The sequence below is a fragment of the Paramisgurnus dabryanus genome, chromosome 19 (genome assembly GCF_030506205.2).
Source record: "Paramisgurnus dabryanus chromosome 19, PD_genome_1.1, whole genome shotgun sequence".
Lineage (NCBI taxonomy): Eukaryota > Metazoa > Chordata > Actinopteri > Cypriniformes > Cobitidae > Paramisgurnus > Paramisgurnus dabryanus.
This window is the reverse complement of record NC_133355.1, coordinates 10,453,306-10,472,351: the sequence shown is the minus strand read 5'-3', so window position 1 is coordinate 10,472,351 and position 19,046 is coordinate 10,453,306. Positions and strand designations below refer to the sequence as shown.

The 19,046-nt window shown below is 36.8% G+C and overlaps 2 protein-coding genes across 2 annotated transcripts in view; both read left to right on the top strand.

Annotated features, from left to right (window-relative positions):
- Positions 1-13,261, top strand: part of LOC135773571 (fibrocystin-L-like) — a 125,810-nt gene extending 112,549 nt beyond the window's left edge. Inside the window, exons 49-75 of the mRNA XM_065283237.1 lie at positions 29-180; positions 690-855; positions 1,024-1,212; positions 1,368-1,454; positions 1,661-1,815; positions 2,805-2,931; positions 3,052-3,170; positions 3,412-3,541; positions 4,028-4,201; positions 4,400-4,503; positions 4,618-4,741; positions 4,841-4,962; positions 5,154-5,244; positions 5,358-5,503; positions 5,627-5,749; positions 5,840-5,951; positions 9,088-9,204; positions 9,312-9,477; positions 9,635-9,867; positions 9,962-10,126; positions 10,265-10,422; positions 10,711-10,846; positions 11,190-11,543; positions 11,629-11,786; positions 11,934-12,080; positions 12,290-12,443; positions 12,727-13,261. Of these exons, the coding sequence (XP_065139309.1) occupies positions 29-180; positions 690-855; positions 1,024-1,212; positions 1,368-1,454; positions 1,661-1,815; positions 2,805-2,931; positions 3,052-3,170; positions 3,412-3,541; positions 4,028-4,201; positions 4,400-4,503; positions 4,618-4,741; positions 4,841-4,962; positions 5,154-5,244; positions 5,358-5,503; positions 5,627-5,749; positions 5,840-5,951; positions 9,088-9,204; positions 9,312-9,477; positions 9,635-9,867; positions 9,962-10,126; positions 10,265-10,422; positions 10,711-10,846; positions 11,190-11,543; positions 11,629-11,786; positions 11,934-12,080; positions 12,290-12,443; positions 12,727-12,962 (4,145 nt within the window). The 3' untranslated portion in view covers positions 12,963-13,261. The remainder of the gene's footprint in view (positions 1-28; positions 181-689; positions 856-1,023; positions 1,213-1,367; positions 1,455-1,660; positions 1,816-2,804; positions 2,932-3,051; positions 3,171-3,411; positions 3,542-4,027; positions 4,202-4,399; positions 4,504-4,617; positions 4,742-4,840; positions 4,963-5,153; positions 5,245-5,357; positions 5,504-5,626; positions 5,750-5,839; positions 5,952-9,087; positions 9,205-9,311; positions 9,478-9,634; positions 9,868-9,961; positions 10,127-10,264; positions 10,423-10,710; positions 10,847-11,189; positions 11,544-11,628; positions 11,787-11,933; positions 12,081-12,289; positions 12,444-12,726) is intronic.
- A 4,744-nt stretch (positions 13,262-18,005) lies between these two features.
- The window catches only part of LOC135773562 (fibrocystin-L-like), a 63,587-nt gene continuing 62,546 nt past the window's right edge, over positions 18,006-19,046 (top strand). Inside the window, exon 1 of the mRNA XM_065283225.2 lies at positions 18,006-18,105. The gene's annotated coding sequence lies outside the window, so the exon portion shown is untranslated. The remainder of the gene's footprint in view (positions 18,106-19,046) is intronic.

The following is a 19,046-nucleotide window of genomic DNA, read 5'->3' as shown; positions in this document are numbered from 1 at the left end:
AATGAAAGACCTGTACTATCTCTTTTAGGGTCATGTGAGCTACCTTATCTTGAAACGCTTATGACTGACAATAATAACTGGATGGCATTGCTTCCTTCAAACCAAACCTATAACTGGTACTTTGAGGATGGTTATCAAATCAGCACCATAAAATATACTGGAATGATCTACGGCTTTAAGGTAAAATGTGTGCACTACCCAAACCATACACAGTATTTGAAATACATTTATTTAAAATCATAAAATAACAATTATTATTATTTATTATTTGCCCATATAAGATCTTCATTATGTTCCAGACCCCCAATTTTTCTGTGGAATATTGGTCACCTTTAACAATATCATTGTGACCACAGCTGTCAAGATCCAAGACATAACACTTTTAATACTATTATATTTGTCTGTGTGTCACATGTTTCACATAGCATTAAACAAAATGAAAGGAAATATTTAATAGACTGTATACAGCCAGCCCTTTGTTTTCTGAGAATAAACCCTGACTTGGTGATCAGGAGTCTGATGTGAATTGAAGACACTAGTACAGAGGAGTACCCAGATGTTTTAGTGTTATTACATAGTAGTTCTGTTATCTGGGAATAACATAACTTTGGATTTGCATGAATAGCCAATCAACATTCATTTGTGTAAATAACATGTAAATAATTCTGTGCTTCTTTCCTCCCTAATAGCCAGAGGATTATATCATTCTGACTCACAACTTTACTCAAGATTTTGAAGGGTTCTGGTTCCACATTATAGATTACCGAAAAAGTGCCTCACAGCCCCTGGACCCTGCTGTGAATGTAAATGGAGACTGGTACTTCAACAAGGATTCATACAGCGTCTATTACTTGGGTAAAATTACTCCATACAAAATATTGGCTTAAGTTACTTTTGTATGTAAAGAGAACACATATCATTATGTGCTAGACTGTACAATGTTTAAATAATGATTCATACAAATGCCATCCCAATACTATCAGGCCTATAGAGAATTAAATGTTTGTTATCCTCTGACAACAGTGTCTGGAAGAGATCATACCTCAATCCCAAAAAGCAGTGTGGACCGTTCGCTTAAAGACATACATATAGACTTCTATTCATATCCGTGTGACTATCAGAACTGTATCCAACCAACACAACCTCCAACAACTTCACCTCCAACTCCTTTACCTGGTCAATCTGGTCAAGGTGGTAAACCTTTTAACTCTGGTCTGGCTTTTCCACCAGAAACTTGGGGCAATTTGTCCACCCCCAGACCTGAAAACATGTATGTTATACATATCCACTTGCTCAGCACATTTAAAAAATATTATCACATTATCTGATGTTTGACTTTGTTTGTAAAATATATAGTGGATGTACTCCCTGGTCAAATACATTATTTTGGAGGTCAAGCTCAGCAAACAACTACGTTGTGCCACAAACAGACTCTGATGTGGTCATTCCATTAGGTAAGCAACTGCAATGCTGGAAACCCTACAGTATGCAAAGGTTGTAATACGGTCTACAGAGTTGTTAAGCTGTTTCCTAGAACCTGAAAAATTACTTTGTTAGCCATGGTTTCCCTCTAGATTATTCTTTGTGTTTTAAGAGTATAAAATAAGCTTTGTGGTTTAAAAGTGGTCACTAATGTTAAATGGCCCACTTTGTTTTATAGGGACATGTGTGGTTGTAGACACTGAAATTCCTTCCCTGAACAAGCTGACAATACTGGGAGTTTTGGTGATACCAGACACAAATAATGGCACGGCAAACATTGGTGGTTCTCAATATAACAACATTGTTCTTGAAGTCACATACATCTCCATTCAGGTAAGAATCTACAGTAGACCTACCCTACCCTTCTGAGTTAGCTTACAGTATAAAGAGCAGTTAGAGAAAATACACTTACAGTAAATATTAAATATACATTCTCCAGTCACTTCTTGGCAAAAATATATTATTTTAAGGATTTTTGGGTGCTTTCACACCTGCCTCATTTAGTTTGGTTGAATCGTACCAGAGTTCCACACTTGGTGTGGTTCATTTGGGCAGGTGAGAATGCAGCAATCGAACTCTGGTGCTCACCAGAAACGGACCAAACAAGCAAACCGAGACTTCCTTGAAGAGGTGGTCTCGGAACGCTTTCAAAGAACTCTAGAGCGGTTCATTTGTGGTGAGAACACGATCTGAGATCGAACCGACCTAACTGCAAAAGTACTGTGCATTTAGACTAAACCCACTGCCGTAGTCAGCTGTGCAGTGCATTATGGGATGAGGAAAAGTTTGTTGACAGTTTCTATTAGCAATATTAGCACAATGACAGGTCGCGGACATACCTGGAGTTGCGGCAGAGCCTCAGAAATTCGTTGGCTTCTCCATTGCAGTGCATTAAAACGTTTTCAAGCCGCATCAGCGCTTCATTATGGAAATGAACAGTTTGTCTAGAGTGCTGTATACAAACCATGTATTACATCAACCACGGACATAATTACAGCGCAAAGTCGTCTGTCTATGGCGTCTGCTGTATTTTCCTCCTTTTTGTTTACTTCCGGGGTTCTGTTGGAATTTGCGGACCAATCGAGACCAATAGAGAAGCAGTTTAGGAAATACGTTCAAAGACATGTGGCCAATAAGCGATGTGAATGTTATCACATGACTGAATTTTGATTTGTTTCAACTGGTGCAGACCAGAGCAATCAGTGTGGTGTGAAAAGGAACCAAAACTGCTAAAAAAGAAATAAACTGAACTACAGATGTGAAAACACTCTTAGTTATTTTTCCTTCAAAAAGGCACTGATATTACTTATCCATTTAATCAGGGTGGCCAACTGATTGCTGGGCAGGCTGATGAACCCTTCAGAGGTGAACTACAGATCATACTGAAAGGAAACCACCTCACGCCAGATTGGCAGTTGCCTGGAATAAACCAGGGGTCTAAAGTGCTGGGTAAGGGCACTATACAAATAACAAAGTTTATTAGATTTGTAAAGTTAAATTTGAGTAGACAAAAGACAAACAGCTGAAGTCTTATAAATGTTGATATTTTTGAAAACTGCTGTTTTCAAGGTGTGTTTGGATCTCTTGATCTGTATGGCATACCACACAATGTGTATCACACTAAGCTGGCTAAAACGGTCCAAGCGGGAAACAACACTCTCTTTCTGGAGGAAACTGTTGACTGGAAGGTCAGAAGCTCTTCCATGACAAAACAGCATTTAAAGGAGCCTAAGACTAACTATTTACATTACAATTTGACATTTCTTTTTATTTAATCAAAGAAAATTATTTAAAAAATGTATTAATTGTCATAATTTTAAGAGCGCCTTTATATTATATCAATGTGCTCTCTACATTTAGACTTTAGTGTTTTTTTCTGCTTACAGTACATAAAAACATATTTTGTCTTTACTTGTTTATTACCTTCAGGTTGGAGATCAGATTCTGCTGTCTACCACCAGTTATGACCCACGGCAGACAGAAATTTGCACCATAAATGCAGTCTCAGATAATGGCCGCACACTGATCCTGGATCGGCCTGTATCATACACACACATTGGTTAGTATTGTTTTATGCTTAGGACCCCAGTATGTTTATTTGTTTGTTTTGCTGAAGACGGAGGAAAATATTTTGAGAATTGTTGTAACCAAACCATTCATAAACCCCATTCACTTCCATAGTATTTTTTTCTATTATAGAAGTGAATTGGGCTCATATTTCGTGTTCATCAGAAAAAAATTAATGTATACAGGTTTGTAACAACATGAGAGTGAGGTTATTTAGTTTTTGACAGAGGTGGTGTTTAGCAGCTTTTGCATCTGAGCTCCTCATATGTTGTCTGAAAGTGATTTATTGGCATTTAGTTTCCTAAACAGAACCACCCTATGCTTATTATACATTTACTAAATATTAAAAGATTTTGATTGAATATTAATGGTTGATTTATTAAAGCAACTTTGAATTATCCAAATTCTCACAGATTTCTCTGTACACAATTTTAAATGTATTTTCTAACCAACAAATAATATGGCTATGGTCATACAGGAAAAAGGTACAACGTTCCAGGATCTTCTAGAAGCTATCAGCTTGCAGGGGATGTGGGTCTGTTGACCAGAAACATCAAGATCATTGGACAGGAGTATCCAGCCATGAACACACAGTCTTATGGAGCAAGAGTACTGGTGGCCACTGTCCCAGGAGCAAAATCTGACTACAGAGGTATAAACCTCACAACAAAATACTCAAAATAGGGAGGGGGCCATCTGACAATAAGTTAAACCAAAAGAACACAAATGTATTCGCTTTAAAAATGTACACACTTCATATTTAAACACCTCTTACAAAGTGTGTCAAAATGATACTTGTACAGAATAAGTAACTAAAACTTAAGCTCACTTGTGGTATTATGTGTTACAGGAAGAGCTCAGATCAGAAACGTTGAGTTCTACCACACAGGACAGGAGGGATGGAACGACCCATCAGATCCACGTTACTCTCTGGCGTTTCTGAACCTGGGAGATGTAAAATAAATATCTCTTGATTTTTATGCCCTGATGATGCTTTTCTACACACCATAATCAAATTGATTTAAACTGCAGTGATCTGTTGAAACCACATTGGTACTATTTGTATAGGTGGCTGGTGAGTCCTACATCAAGGGATGTGCTTTTCATGATGGCTTTGCTCCTGCTATTGGGGTGTTTGGAACAGATGGACTCAATATCGATGACAACGTGATTCATCACACTGTTGGAGAAGGTGTCCAATCAAAGAAAAATCAATATAACAAAAATGTAATCAGATAAAGTATGCTGATATGATTTAATGCTTTTGTCTTTTGCAATGATCTTTCTTTAGGAATCAGAATATGGGGTGATAACAGTGCTGTCCGGAGAAATTTGGTTACTATGACACTATGGCCAGGATCCTACAATGGTGCAGCGGAGACTTTAAACACTGAATGGAATGCAGCCATTGAGGTAAAAATATAAATATTGTGGCCATACCATGACATGCTTGTGTATCATGGTAATTAAATGATATTCTTTATCAAAATTGTCTTATTTATGATGATACAAAAATATTAGTATTGCCCTCCCAGAGTCCTATACAAAAGCTCTCCTGAAAAGGCAAAAGATACCATAAATAATAATTACGTTTTTTATTTTAGGTTAGTGAAGCAACCAATGTGATTCTTCAAGGGAATATTGTTGCTGGTTATGAACGAGTGGGATTCAGAATTGATGGAGAACCTTGTCCAGGTACATAAGATGTATTTTAATGGACTTGATAAAGTTATAAAAGTCGTTAGTTAGAAAGCTTACATGTGCAGTCTTTGTAAACTAACTGCTACTTAATTTCCATTATATAAAAGAATCAGATTCAGTGGCCCAGTGGAGTGAGAATGAAGCACATGGTGGTCTGTATGGAATCTACATGAATAAAGACGGACTTGCTGGCTGCTCTCAAATCCAGGGGTTCACCGTCTGGAAAAGTTTTGATTTTGCCATTTATGTTCAAGTATGATAAACGTCTTAATTCAATACCTTAAAACTCATTAACAATAACCATTAAGTGTTGTATACAGTGCAGTACATTGCCCTTGTGGGCTTTAGGATTAAATGTTATCCTTCTGACCTTCAGGTATCTATGAATGTGTACATCTCCAATGTGACTTTAGTTGATAATGGAATGGGCATCATGCCTATAATCTACAGTCCTCCATCTGTCAGCCACGAATATGATGACAAAACCATCCATGTAGAGGTGAGGATCCACAAACTAGATAGTTATGAGTGTAATCAGGAACATGAATGTTTATTTAACACACACACTTCATTGATTTTCCTGCATTAGGAGTCTCTGATTGTGGGCAGCAGCCCTGATTTTAACTGTCTGGACAAACTGGCAACAACTGAGACATACGTTGCCCTCAGCAAAAGCCACAGGGCTCCACGACCCCCTAAAGGTATGAACTGTATATACATGTATTCAACAATACTTGATTCTAATGGTCAATAGCTGTGTTTCAATCATAATACAGCTATGATCACTACACCCAATGATTCTGTGTATTATACTGTGTACTGTAGTACCTTAAGCATTTTTGCTTGGCAACATAAACGTAAGTTGCTGTTCATAGTCAGTCATAGGGATGTAACGATTAAATCGCGTGTCCCATTAAAAATGCCTGTCTGAAATCGATTCTGAATCGCAGGGCTACGATTCTTTGTTTCATGCACAGCTTGTGCGTGTACTATGGCATTTGGTCAGTATAAGTCCTTATCAATCCAAAATCATTATGAGTCAGAGTCGTTTATAACGCGCATTTAAAAAAAAGCAACACTCGTCAAACACAATCATTCAAAATATTCTTTATTATCATGAAAATACATGAAACAATCTGAAGAACAGCGATATAAATATTCCTGTAGACATTTCCTGGAATTGCGTTTGTAATGCTACTTCTTCTGTAGCACAAAGGGAGTTTATTTGGGATGTGCCGGGATTTCACCGTAATGAATTCAAATTCATTCATTGAGAAAAAGCGAATTTGCACGGTTAATCGTTACACACCCCTTGTCAGTCAGGACTATTTTTTTCAGCAGAAGGAAGACTGTTAGTGATTTTACTTCATGATAGTTGCACTATAAATTTTTTTACTTTAATAATTGAATTGTCTAACAATAAGGTTTTCAAGGTTTATGCTGTTTTGTGAACAAGTCACGGCTCCACTTACTTTGCATTGTGCCTACCAACAGCCTTCATCTGTGAGTAATTCACAAAACAGCATGTTCAGGTATATACAGTGGCAAGAAAAAGTATGTGAACCTTTTGGGATTTCATAGTTTTCTGCATACATTTGTCATAAAATGTGATCTGATCTTCATCTAAACCAACGGTATTGACAAACATAATGTGGGTAAAAAATAACACACACACAAAAAAACATTTTGGATCTTTCATGTCGTTATTGAGAACAACCAAGGAACCTTATAGAACTTATGGAAAAAGTATGTGAACCCTTGAGTTAATGACCTTAAAAAAGGCTAATTGTCAGGTTTAAGCACACATAGAGTCTTGTTTAGTGTTGGGAAAGTTCACTGTCTACATGAACTAGTTTAAAGTTCAGGTCACAAATTTTAAAATTAACTAGTTCAGTTCATAGTTAATATTTCAAAATTTTGAACTAGTTCACAGTTCCAAAAATGAACTAATTTATAGTTCTTTTTTCCCATATTATAGCCCATATAGACCTTTTGCGAGTCGACGTCACAGTTACGTCACGCGCGCATGTGGTGGCAGAAAAAACAGTGGAAATGAATGAGACACGAGTGAAACGAACAATATAACTCACTAGAAAATGTTTTGTTGTGCTGTTGAGTGTCAGAATAGGAATGCCAAAATAGATGACCTTCATTTTTATAGTATATCATCGTCGAAGACACCATTTGAAGATAAACGTAGGTGTTTATGATTGCAATAAAAGCCCTCAACCGGACAGACTGGAGTGATGAAATCATCTGAAAATCTTTTAATTATTTGAATAGAAAATAATTAGAGAAGATATCCGGTGTTCTGTCGAAGTCTGATCCCTCTATGTGTTTCTTATAGCGTTTTCATCACATTACGTTTATAATTTATTTAGAAAGATTAAAGATTTTAATTAGTTCATAATATCAATAATATTACCATTTATTAAAGTTTTCGTATTTTTTTCATTTTCTATTACTTCTTTTTACCTTATATCTTAGCCTATGTCTTCTTCCTGTTTGTTCTAAATTATGATGTTTACTAATAAATATATAAACATAGCACACACACACACACGATGTAAAGTGTTAATAATATATAAACAGGCCTATACAAATTAATTTGTATGTAAACATAATAGTTTTAGATCAAACACGTAGGATAAAAATATAAGGAAGAAATTGAAAACAGGAAATGATTAAATGTTTAATAAATGATATTATACAGAATACATGATAGTATTGCTCTTATAAGTACTTCAGAGATTCATTCTGTAAAAATAATTGATTTACCAATAAAGAACAAAACATATACATTACATACATGCAAGCATATCAGTGGCCAAGCCATTAAAACTTTTAATTTATTTAAAAAATAAACGTAACTTGATGAAAACGTTATAAGAAACATTACACTTAAGTGAAATATAGGGGAAACAGACTTCTACAGAACACCGGATCCTTAAAAATCACAGTTTAATGCTAAAACACTTCACACAGCTATTGAGAAGCATTCACTTTCTGCCACCAGTTGGGCTCCGCCCACAAAAAACATCATCTCTGTTTGCAAACACGCAAAAGGTCTATAGAACCACAGACAGCAATTATTTTATCAGTTTTAACACTGAAGCTAAATGCATCAGATTTGTTGCCAGATTGGGTGTTTTTCCCGCTACACATTAAGGCCTGTTTACAGTGTGTTTTAGCTGGGTATTCGCCTGGAAGACTCTATAGAAATCTGGCACCCTATTGAATGATGTTAAACTGAGAGAGCATGCCGTTCAAAAGTCCCAGAATGAACGAGTTCACAGTAATGTTCAGCAGGCAGTAATACAGTACGTTCAGTTCACGTTCGCCCAAAATATGAATGAGTTCATGAACTTTCGTTCAATGAAATCGTTCAGGCACAACACTGAATTTCCAAGTTTATCAGACAGTTCTTCATGATAATGTGAAAACGTCATATTTCAACTAAATCTGTTTAGAAGGTGGGTGATGCAACAGGACAGCGACCCAAAACACTGGAGCAAGTCCACAACAGAATGGCTTCAGAAAAACAAAATCCACCTTTAGGACTTTTTCACTGTCATTTTAAATGTGGAATGAGTGTGTTCAAGAAAGACATAAAATAATATTTTTAGACACATTATGTTTATAAATACCCTTGACTTAGATGAAGATCAGATCACATTTTATAACAAATAAAAAAAAAACATGAAATTCCAAAAGGTTCACATACTTTTTCTTGCCACTGTATAGTAAATACATAGTATATAGTGTTGTTTTTATTGATGCATGCATTTAATTGTATTGATTTAATTAATAAACTAAAGCACTTTTTGTGTACAACAGGTGGCAGGTCTGGAGTTTGCTGGCCGACGTTTGAATCTGACCACAACCAAGCACCACAGAAACCTCACCCTGGACTCACAAGCTACAACGCCATAGCCGGTTTACTGACAGTCTCTGGTGAGACCAACCTCACCTTATGTTTAATCTCCAGTTTCACATATGAAATTGTCTACAAGCTGCTAAAATTGACACTCTGTCATTTTACTGTCTGTTCCTGTCATCAGATACAACATTTGTTGGGTTCAGGAATGTTTGTTCCACTGAAAGAAATTACATGTTCATGACCAACCCAGGAAATGAGGACCTACAACATCCAATCAGTGTTGAGAGGATCTCTAAGATAGACAGCACTGAAGAATCTCTAGCATTCATTCATAACCCTGATCTCAGGTAAACTGAAGGCTTAATGTTCATCAATTATCACTTTCTGGTTCTGGTAACAAACATCTGGTTGTTGCAGGCATTCCAAAAAGAACAATATAAAGTAAAGATGACTGATAAATGTGTACTTCTTACCTTCCTACATCTTTTTTTGCTCTTACCGTAGTAAAGTGAACCCATCCGACTGTGTGGACATGGACTGTGATGCTAAGAAGAAGACTCTGTTGAAGGATCTGGATGGAAGTTTCTTGGGTGCAGTAGGAGCAGTGGTGCCGTATTCAGAGTACGAGTGGAACGGAGACCAGCGGCATGGATTGGGTGATTACCGCATCCCTAAAGTCATGCTCACTGCTCTCAACGGCAGCCGCATACCTGTCAATCAAATAGCTCCTAATAAAGGTAAATTATTATTTACATTGATGTAAGAGAGAAATATTTGATCAATCTTGCCTTAAATATCTCTGTCTATGATGTGTGTGTTTTACCTGTACAGGTGTGATCAGAGACTCTTGTACATACATGAACACCTGGCAGAGCTACAAGTGCTTTGGACTCAATTATCAGATGTTGGTTATTGAAAGTATGGACGCAGACACAGAAACAAGACGTCTTTCACCTGTAGCTATCCTTGGGGACACATATGTAGATTTACTGAATGGTATAATCAACTAAAACTTTTTATTATTCATTTAACATCCAAGATTACCAATCATGTTCTGATGCAGTCAAATAAGTTGTTGAATGTTACTGTATTCTTTCATTTTAAACTGTGGACGACTTATTTCTCTCATCTCAGGCCCACAAGACCACAGCTGGTGTACAGGCTACGCCTGTAAGAAGAGAGTGTCTCTGTTTCATAGCATTGTGGCCACCAATAAATCCTTTGATATCTATTTCACCAGCACAACACCACAGAAGCTGAGACTTATGATGCTCAACGCTAACACTACAGAGGTTGGTCTGTTATATAGACACTACAATAAACACAAAGCATTAAAGTACGACTTTACAGCTAATTATCTTACATTATAAAACGTTTCCTGAAGTTTATTTTGCTAAATGTTCTGGGAAAGTACCAAACAACACATGCTTTTAATTTTTTTTGGGGTGGTTTCTTGAATGTTTCACAAAGGTTTACGAACACACAGCTATAGTATCATCTTTGTAGACAACTGTACATTAATTTCCATATGGATTTGTTTAGTAGATTTATGCATTAACCTTCACTTCTTTTCTTTACAGGCTGTTAGGGTGGCTATATTTTACTCAAACCCTCAGCGGTTAGACGTGTATGTAAACGACAATTTAGTTGCTCCAACTAATGCTCAGTGGAATCCAGACAACACAGATTACACAACAATTGAGCCCACATATCCAGGTGCTGTAAAGTAATACATGTGACATTGTTTTATGAAAAATGTAATTCCAAGTTATACGATTAATGAAAGAATACAATAAAATGAATACAACCTATTTATGCACTGTTTCTGGGTCACTATTCAAATAAGCAAACTTATACAAACATGATAACATTTTGGTAGGATGTAGACATTTTCAGATGTACAGTATGTACATTTTTCGACTTTTTTGTGCAGTTATTATGCTGATAAAACAATCATTAGTGATTTTTTTTTTTTTTTTTTTTTACAAAAAAGTCTTGCCTGAACTACATATCAGCATTACTAATTTTACACTTTTTGATTACTCTCTCCATTCTTTAGGTGAATATCTTCCAAGTTTTGACTCCGATCACGGTTCCAACTTCTTTGACCCAGACTACAATATGTTGTACATACTTCTTTGTGGCTCACAACCGGTCCAGATCCGCACTTCTCCGCTTCTTTTCGTGGCCTTCAACCTCCCGGCCATGACTGAGGCAGAGTTCTTTGGACCTAATCTTGTCAGAAATCTGGCTGCATTCCTCAAAGTACCACCGAATATGATTCGAATCACCAAGATCATCCGTGAGGGCAGCAGTGCACGAAGACGGCGTGCGACTGGACTGACGGTTGAGATTCAGATCAGTCAGCCACTCATTCAGACCATCAGCACCGACAACACCACCAGCACCACTAGTAAGGCCAGAAAGTGTAAATTAAGCATTAATTTAAATGTATGATAACTTTACAATGCCTAAAACACCATTATTAACATCTGTAGTTGAAGATGAGCAGCAATTTGTGATTCTGAGGAACGCTGCTGATGAACTGGGCCGTGCTGCTGTATCAGGCGATCTGAGTCAAGCCATTGGCTTCAATGTGTCTTCTCTGGACATGATCACCCCTCCACCCCCTTCCAGTGACCCATCCTGGAGTCAAGTAAGATATTTATCAGCTCATGTTATCAAAGTCACTAATGCTGCATTTTATATCTTATTAATATGTTGTCATAGTTTAAGATCTACTGTGGTAATAAATAAAACACACAACGCTGTTTAACTTATTTTACCTGTAATTGTCTGTAAGGTGGCCACTCAGGAGGTGACCCGTGAAGACCCACAGTTGGAGTCGGTCAGCACAGTGTCTTCACTGATAATTGTGGTCCAACCGGTGGCTGCGTTGTACCCTGGACCCCTCAGCGTGCAGCCCAGCATCATGGCTGTGGATGCAGAGGTGAGACTGAATAGTCTCCTTCTCAACCTTTGTTAAGCCTCACCTTAAAAATATGATGACCAATTAGCAACCTTTTCATTTTCCATTTCATCAGACAAAGCCACAGTAACCCCAAGAGCAGAGCTTAGTGATGGATAATTTTATTTTGAAAACAGTATTTGATGCAAACTGTATTTTAAGCAAATATTTATTTTCTTATCTGTTTTCAGGGTAACTGTGTGTCTGTGGGTGTGACGAGTCTAGCAATCTTAGCTGAACTCAAAGATGCTAATGGGAATCCAGCAGAGGGACTTTCTGGAAACACATTCATCCTGTTTAATGGCTGCTGGGCAAATTACACAGACCTCAGCATCTTAAACACTGGTGAGTCCTCTCATCTCTATAAAAGACACACAACCATCAACAGATGTTCTTTTTAGTCTTTGTTTTTTTATTTAAATATTAAACCACTTAAATCAGTAATATTTGGATAATCATCTGTACAGTCAAGTTGAGGTTTTTAAAAGCTGTGTACAGTGCATATGTTTTTACTTGCATTTGTGTTCATTGTGGATCGTAAAAGGTTTTTGAGGTGGTAAGCATGGATAGCCATCACTGGTCATTTTCATTATTATTTTAACTTTCCCTACTGTATATTTTTTTACAGGTGTTAACCTGAAGTTGGCATTTACTCTGAATGAATGGAATGCTGAGTCGAGATCCTTTACTGTCAGAGAGGTTACAACTCCTGCTCAACACCCAGTTACAACTCCAGCACCTGTGGTTGTCACCCCGGAATTGGAATTTACAAGCATCTTTCACTCCAGTTCATCCATCTCATCACCATCTGTGTGTCTGCTCGTGCTTTTGAGCAGTTTACTCCTCCTGCTCAGAGAAACCTAGGAACAAATCAAACCATTTGAAAATGTGCAATATAAAACCTGTCTTCTCTGTTAACCCTTAAAATCCATATTACGCATTTACTCATAATTATATACAGATATTCATTAATCATTATTTAGGCCAACATTCTATAATGATTCATAATCAGTCCTAAACATCTATTACTTCTGTCAAAATTAAACTTTTAATATATTTTAACTTTGAATATTTAAATATTAATATGTCTATTTCCTTATACTTAAATGTAAGCATATTTACACTCTTCCTTCTATCACCAATAAAAATCAATTTCTAGCATGGTTGTGGTGTCCGTTATTTTATACAGTGAGGTATACAAAAATAAATAATAATAATAATAATAATAATAATAAATAGATCACACTTTAATTTAAAAATCGGAGTAACGGTTTTTAATCAGCAGAGAAATTGTGCTTCTTCCAGGACAACAAACACCTCAGAAATCCTGGGAACTTTTGAGTTGATGAATATTTACAATACTTTTTTAACAAAATATTGTCCTTGCGTAAATAACGTAAAGTGTATTTAATAGTCTGGATACTTTTGGAGTTATACTGTGTAACTGCAGGCTAACAGGTTTCTGTGCACATACTGCTAGAATAATCGTGACTATTGTTATTTTAGGTATTTATTTAGGTCACCAAAGTGTTAATATAGCTGTGCTATTTGAAACGTGTGTAAAATAATCAATTTCTGATCTTTTTTTACTGCACAACGTGCGCGCATATACGTACAGTATCCCATGTTGAATTCAGGGCCGGTTCTAGATATTTGGAGACCCTAGGCAAAATGTATGTTGGATGCCCCTCACAGTGTTTTTTCTACTTTGTAAGAAATCATTTAGGCACTACAGTGTGATAAAACACGTTTTCACCCGTTACTTTTTTTCAAGTTAACAAATTGATGTAAAAATGTATTTAGAAATTATGCAAAAATACATTTGGCAAACATTGAAGGCAGGTCAAATTTGTTGTTGTTGTGGATGCAGTAATTTATTTAAAACACCACCTTTTTGGGATAACACAGGATAAAAGTTTTGCTTTCTCCAAATAGTAAAATTTAAAAGACACCGTAACTGTAAAAAATTACAGATGAACACCTCCTAGAAAACTTTTTTTATATAAGCTGGGTATGAAGAGGAACTCCCCTCTTACTAAACCAATATAAAGTTATCTATTAGAATATGGATATATTCATATGTATTTCAATACCTTTATAAACCTAAAATATCCATACAAATGCCACTGGAAGTTAAACAGACAAACTACTAGGCAGAATAATTAAATTGTTTTTTTTTTTCAATAAATATGCAACATGTTTTCATGATTTGAAAACTAAAATAAAGTGTAGAAGACTTACAAGATATACAGACAGTTTACTTTAGGTAACTCCAGTTTTGTTTGCTGTTTGACTTTAAATACAAACTTTTTTAACTTGACTATTTTGATAGTCAGCTCCCCACGCACATGGATTTAGCAGTTATGGAGGCCCCCCTCCAAGCTTGAGGCCCTAGGCATTTGCCTACTCTGCCTATAGGTAGCGCCGGCCCTGATAATGCAACTAACAAAAATAACTGATGCAAAGTGATAACATATTAATCTATAGGGTGCATCAGATGACATCATAAATTGTTAAGATCTAGTAATAATAAACCATTCCACACTGTTTTACTTATTACCCTGTAATTGTCTATAAGGTGGCCACTCAGGAGGTGACTCGTGAAGACCCGCAAGCGGTGTCAGTCAGCACAGTGTCTTCACTGATAATGTGGTCCAACCAGTGGCTGCGTTGTATCCTGGACCCCTCAGCGTTCAGCCCAGCATCATGGCTGTGGATGCAGGGGTGAGACAGAATCAACTCCTTCTGACTTTGGCTAAGCCCCACCTTAAAAATGTGTTACTGATAAATCCTACCTTAGCAATCATTGGCATCCAGAATTTCATAGACAGAGCAATAGTACTGTCTTTACAAACAAATACAACCATTTAACAAGTTTTTTATATTGATTCATTCAACAACTTTTTGTCGTGTACCATGTTTGTTTTCAGGGTAACTGTGTGTCTGTTGGAGTGACGAGTTTATCAATCTCAGCTGTACTTAAAGATGCTAATGGGAATCCAGCAGAAGGACTTTCCGGAAACACCACCATCCTGTTCAGTGGCTGCTGGGTAAATTACACAGACCTCAGAATCTTAAACACTGGTAAGTAATTTTATCTATATAAAAGTCACATTTAGTTTGCATGTCTTTTAATTTAAATTACTTAAATTAGAAAGATTTATATAGTAAATGGTTCAGGTAAACTGTAGGAATGATTGTTGTAGTTCTCCAAAAAGGTGTTAGTGTTACATTACTATCCTTAAGGTTTTAGAAATGGTGAGTTTTCTCGGTAGGCATAACTGGTCATTTTATTTTCCTCTCTCTCTGTATTTTTTTACAGGTGTTAACCTGAAGTTGGCATTTACTCTGAATAAATGGAATGCTGAATCGAGATCCTTTACTGTTAGAGGGGTTACAACTCCTGCTTATCTCCCAGTTACAACTCCCAGTTACAACTTCTAATCATCTCCCAGTTACAACTCCTGCTCAACTCCCAGTTACTTCTCCTGCTCAACTCCCAGTTACAACTCCTGCTCATCTCCCAGTTACAACTCCTGCTCAACTCCCAGTTACAACTCCTGCTCAACTCCCGGTTACTTCTCCTGCTCAACTCCCAGTTACAACTCCTGCTCAACTCCCAGTTACTTCTCCTGCTCAACTCCCGGTTACAACTCCTGATCATCTCCCGGTTACTTCTCCTGCTCATCTCCCGGTTACAACTCCTGCTCATCTCCCGGTTAAAATTCCTACTCAACTCCCAGTTACTTCTCCTGCTCAACTCCCAGTTACTTCTCCTGCTCAACTCCCAGTTACTTCTCCTGCTCAACTCCCAGTTACTTCTCCTGCTCAACTCCCAGTTACTTCTCCTGCTCAACTCCCAGTTACTTCTCCTGCTCAACTCCCAGTTACTTCTCCTGCTCAACTCCCAGTTACTTCTCCTGCTCAACTCCCAGTTACTTCTCCTGCTCAACTCCCAGTTACTTCTCCTGCTCAACTCCCAGTTACTTCTCCTGCTCAACTCCCAGTTACTTCTCCTGCTCAACTCCCAGTTACTTCTCCTGCTCAACTCCCAGTTACTTCTCCTGCTCAACTCCCGGTTACAACTCCTGCTCATCTCCCGGTTAAAATTCCTACTCAACTCCCAGTTACTTCTCCTGCTCAACTCCCAGTTACTTCTCCTGCTCAACTCCCAGTTACTTCTCCTGCTCAACTCCCAGTTACTTCTCCTGCTCAACTCCCAGTTACTTCTCCTGCTCAACTCCCAGTTACTTCTCCTGCTCAACTCCCAGTTACTTCTCGTGCTCAACTCCCAGTTACTTCTCCTGCTCAACTCCCAGTTACTTCTCCTGCTCAACTCCCAGTTACTTCTCCTGCTCAACTCCCAGTTACTTCTCCTGCTCAACTCCCAGTTACTTCTCCTGCTCAACTCCTTCTCCACTCCCAGTTAAAACTCCTGCTCAACTCCCAGTTACAACTCCTGCTCAATTCCCAGTTACAACTCCTGATCATCTCCCAGTTACAAGCATCTTTGACTCTAGTTTGTCAATCTTATCACCATCTTTGTGTCTGCTCGTGCTGTTGCGTGTTTTTCTTGTTCTTGCATGCTTTTAGGATAAGTAATAATATAATTTATAATAATTTTCTTGTTGTTTTCACATAATTATAATAATCAAAATTTTTAAGCTATCCCTATTTACTCTGAAAGCATTCTGTGATGAGTACTAGAACAAAAACATTTATTACTTTGCCAAAAATATTTTAACTTGTAATGTTTAAATAGCTATATTGCTTAACTTTTTATATGATTGTTTCTCAAATAAAAATCAATATGAAGCATGTTTGTGCAGTCTCATTTTTTACAAGATAGTGATGTTATCATGGGCCATCACTAGAGGGCGGTTAAGGTATATTTTTATACTCTGATACATGCAATGTAAGAGATAATAGGTATATGTTCGAGTTGACCTATCCTAGATCGAACGGTAAGATCTGCCGGTTGCAGGCAGGGGTGGAGTAAAGACATAGCTATCAAGTCAGACACTTGCTGGTGTCGTAGTGAAGTTACTTATTTAATGCAGATGAAGTGGATTAGATGTAATATTTGTAAGATAAGCAAACATTTTACTTGAAATGTAGCAACCAGAAATGGTTTAATTTTGCAAGAGTTAGATCTTTTAAAAATGTATTAATTTTATAGATCTGATTGTGAGGAAGTGGTTGTAAAAAAATGGAATTTAATAGAATGTCCGTGCATTCCAATGCAGCATGATGGGTTCAATGGTATGACGTCATTCACAACCCAGTTCTTAATAATACAAACAATGGTGTTGGATAATTTTCAACATTGCATTGCAGGATGTTTTCATGCTATTCTTAGTAATGTGTGTTTCATCACTAGTGACATGACCCACCCCACCCAGATCAGCCCAATTTTATCATTCTTTGCTGAAGCTGCTTCTTTACATAAACAGAAAGTGAAAGTACTGTAAATATTTAAATCATTCTCAAATCAGAGCCTTCAAATACTCTTATAGGTTAAGCACCATTACAAAGGTAACATTATTCTAAAACCATTTTCTTTCTCTAATATTATAGTCTAATATTAACTCCTTACTGTGCTCAGGTAAAATAACCACTCAATGAAGAACTGACAATAGACAATACGGCAAATTAAACTGATACGGCAGTAAATTAGCCAATAAAGTGTTCGTCCAACAAAAGACGAATCCAAGGAAGGCCAAATATTTATTCTCCCAAAAAGCACACACAATGTTGGGACACTGACAATTTAGTTTTGGTTTTGGAATGCTGATTAGTGCCCTACTGTACTGAACTATGGAGCTGATACACCTGTTTCCACCCACAAGGGCAGGTGCTATAAAAGGATGGAGATTGGTTAAGATTGTTAGTGTGTGGGTTTCTCAAGAGATCTTGCACTGTTAGACATTTCCAAGGGTTTTTACAGTAACTAACTGGCAACACTTGGAGGTCAAACAAAGGAAAAATTGGTTTGAATAACATAAGGGTAAGTAAAAAGATTAAAAAATATAATTTTCAGATTAATTAACCCTTTCATTCACAGTCAAAACGTTTTGTGGACTTGGTAGAACTGGTTAAAATGAAACAATGACTGTCTGTGCTGACATCCAGCATTACATTAACATTTATATAAAATGGTAAACAATGTACAGTGCAATAAATTTTTATCAGAATGTGTATTCCCTGATTCATGACATTTTACGCTGCTAAAACAATGCTCTACCGTTGAGCTATACAATTTACATACAGTAAATTTACTTACCAACTTATAGTACTATGCACAGGAAATGCATTGTCATATGATATAACACAGTAGCTTCAAAAATACCATTCTTTTTGTATAAAATATTCTATATTAAAAATCTTGTGAGTCATGTAAGCAAAAGTAAGATGGTTATACATTTTTGACTATACATAAGTTTTTACTAAGTCTCTATAGTTGTTAGTATGTTACCTATGCAGACTTGTCTAACAGTTTTCAGCATTCATGAAGTTACAATGATTAACTTTGTAAATATCTTGGAGGATGCACAGTGTGGTGCTGTTCAACCTGAATGTTTAATACAGAGAGGTATTTTAATAAGCTTTGTAGTACTCATAATCATATAAAAAAGGAGAATAAAATAAATCTCAGTTCATAACAGAGTTTTAATTTAATTCACAAATGATCAAATCGCTCTGGCTACCAGAATCATTTGGGTGAACAACCTGAGGGCCGCGGGTCATACAAACAGTAAATACACAAATATTATTTTACCTTGTTTGCCTTTTTATTCTGTCAGGTAACACTTAGTTGAAAAGCGCAATTGTCTCTGGGATTAAAGTTTTTGTTGAAAACTCTATCTTAGGTGCTTTCCTAATCTCTGTCCCTGAAACAACCTGTTAAACTTACTACACAGAAATGGGAATTTACTTTATAAACAATCT